The sequence below is a fragment of the Trachypithecus francoisi genome, unplaced genomic scaffold (assembly GCF_009764315.1).
Source record: "Trachypithecus francoisi isolate TF-2019V2 unplaced genomic scaffold, Tfra_2.0 Lachesis_group4, whole genome shotgun sequence".
NCBI lineage: Eukaryota > Metazoa > Chordata > Mammalia > Primates > Cercopithecidae > Trachypithecus > Trachypithecus francoisi.
This window is the reverse complement of record NW_022681469.1, coordinates 39476747-39479520: the sequence shown is the minus strand read 5'-3', so window position 1 is coordinate 39479520 and position 2774 is coordinate 39476747. Positions and strand designations below refer to the sequence as shown.

At 44.7% G+C, this 2774-nt stretch overlaps 1 protein-coding gene and 1 pseudogene across 1 annotated transcript; both read right to left on the bottom strand.

Annotated features, from left to right (window-relative positions):
* Positions 1 to 257: 257 nt before the first annotated feature.
* On the bottom strand, positions 258 to 1479 carry LOC117072484 (annotated as a pseudogene).
* LOC117072130 (exocyst complex component 2-like) lies at positions 1439 to 2033 on the bottom strand. Its single transcript, XM_033192091.1, has one exon. It carries the CDS (start codon positions 2031 to 2033, stop codon positions 1572 to 1574), a length of 462 nt encoding a protein of 153 aa, XP_033047982.1. The 3' UTR covers positions 1439 to 1571.
* Positions 2034 to 2774: the final 741 nt, after the last annotated feature.

Genomic DNA, 2774 nt, shown 5'->3' with positions numbered 1-2774 from the left:
TGGTCTACAGCTCCCACTGCCTGGTGACCAAGGAGCATCCTGAAGTTTCAGAGAAGAGACTGTGTGAGAGCAGCATTCTTCCAGCTACTGAGCGAGATCCTTCACCGGGTAATAGGTGGCAGAGAGAAAGTAACCTGTTGAAGGAGGGGGCAATGGCGGGCAGGGACTTAGCCGTCCACAAGGAGCCTGGTCTTTCCTTTAGGGGACCCTGAAGTCTGCGGCTGCCCCTCCAACACCTGCGAGCAGTAACACAGTGACCGGCACTCACACTGCATCGCAGATAACATACAGGGCCTCAGGGAATGCAACACGTGGGTGTGAAGTGACGCACATCAAATTAAGAGTGAGTGAGAATGATAAAAGCTAGAGCTTAGCCTTGTTATTTTCCTGGACTTCCTTTATTTGGCAGGCATTATGTTTTCATCATGGTTGAAGAAGCTGCTTGGAAATAGGTGAGCTGCAAGTGCGTGCTGCTCTTGAACTTGTTCAGGAGCTCTTCCAGTAACATTTTATCTGCTCCACTGGAAAGCTGGGGCAGGGCTTCCCAGGCCTGCTTAAAACTTGACTTGCTTTCAGGTGTCAGGTAAACAGCCACAGTGTCCCTTAAAGCACAGATTTCAAGTCTTGCCTGTAGAGCTCCATTTTTGTCGAAAGATGAAACACATTGCATCAGTCGACTGAGCTCTTCAGAAACTGCTTCTATCACCTTGAACAGTACCTGAGGGAACAGTTCTATGGAAATAGTGAACACCTCTGCATGCATGGCAATTATATTCACCAGTGCTTCTTTTAAATAGTTTCTGACACCTGTTGGAAGCAGGCAGTCTTTACAATCAGAATATCCTGCATAAATTCCAGGTTCTAAGTAGCTAACGATGGGATCTGCTTTCAACTCGATGTAATTTTCAAAAAGTCTTTAATCTAGTTCTTTCAATGAGGCCATACTAACCTGTGTTATTTTTTCTATTCCCTGGAAGTTGTGCTTTTCAAAATGTTCTGTGATATTTAGGAAGGTGTGACGTTCTAGATAGCAGTAATTACTTAGGACTATTTTTTTTTTTTTTTTTTTTTTTTTTTTTGAGACAGAGTCTCGCTCTGTCACCCAGGCTGGAGCGCTGTGGCCGGATCTCAGCTCACTGCAAGCTCCGCCTCCCGGGTTCACGCCATTCTCCTGTCTCAGCCTCCCGGGTAGCTGGGACTACAGGCGCCGCCACGTCGCCCGGCTAGTTTTTTGTAGTTTTTTTTTTAGTAGAGACGGGGTTTCACCGTGTTAGCCAGGATGGTCTCGATCTCCTGACCTCGTGATCCGCCCGTCTCGGCCTCCAAAAGTGCTGGGATTACAGGCTTGAGCCACTGCGCCCGGCCACTTAGGACTATCAAAAGGCGCTGTTCAGAGGTCAAGCTGAAGTCTTCATGGATACTTCCAAACAAATCAGGGGAAGAAATATCAACGAGAGATGTGTAGTATCTATATCTGCATCAGGCTTAATGCTCAACTGTTCCAGACAGTGTGTAAAAACCTGCATTATATTAATGCTTAGTTGGCAAACCTCCTCCTGTGTTTTAGGTTGTTAAAAGACACTGGCCTCTCCCGGCTTACACTCCAGAACCCCCTTCAGTGACTGCAGAGAACACACGATGCACTGTTCAAACTGACATGGTAGAGAAGTCAGTCTTTCAATATCAACAATCCAGTCTTCTTTTTCAGCTAATCTCTTTATTTCTTCCGCCGTGTGCTGCAATGTGACCATTACGCAACGTACTCGGAAATCCAAAATGAGATCCTGGATGGTCTGTAACAGGTCATTAGGAATTTCAAGGGCAGTCAACGATTCATGAGTAAATCTTACGGTCTGGATGGCGTGAGCGAGCCACTGTCCGGAGAGCTCGCACTTCACGTCCCAGCCTCCGTACTGCTTTGCTTCCCCATCCCGGATGCTGAGGGGCACATATATTCTGTCTTTACTAGGTGGCTTTGTACATCTGAGTGGTGAGTTAGTATTCAAAAGTATATTGAGAGTTTTCCTGCCCATCCAGCCATATTCCCTCTTCATTTAAAAACCATACTCCTTTCATTTTTTCTTTTGATTTCTAGAGTTAAATTTGATTCTTTATTAGATGTGTTTGATCATCCTATATAGGCTCCAATTCCATGTGAATGCATTTAAGCATGTCTGTTTCTGCACCATATGTAATGAGTCTTCCTGGCAAAAGAGACCAGGCTGAGTAAGACTGAGATTGGAAAAAAAAGTGTTGTTTCTTCTAGGCCCTCTAAGCTGACAGAGCAGAGGCATGTATGTGTGTATAATAACCCATGTATAGAAATATATCTATAAATATTTCTGTATGTAAACATTTTTACCTATATTAATCGGAACATTCCACACTGGTTTCTTCAGCGCTAATTCATTAAGGCATTGATAATTATAGCCTTTTCAATTTGCTCAAGTCTAATCTCCAATTCTAACAGCGAGAAACCTAATTCTCTCTATCTGGCATCCATTTCCATACTTGCTTAATTTCAGTAGGCATATATAGTGCTTTCAAAACTGATCAGCTTTGCCCTTACGAAAAACAGCTTTATCGTGAATGGGCGCTGTGGCTCATGCCTGTAATCCCAGCACTTTGGGAGGCCAAGGAGGGCGGATCATGAGGTCAGGAATCGAGACCACCCTGGCCAACACAGTGAAACCCCATCTCTGCTAAAAACACCAAAACAAACAAACAAACAAAAAATTAGCCGGGCAGGGTGGAACGCACCTGTAGTCCCAGCT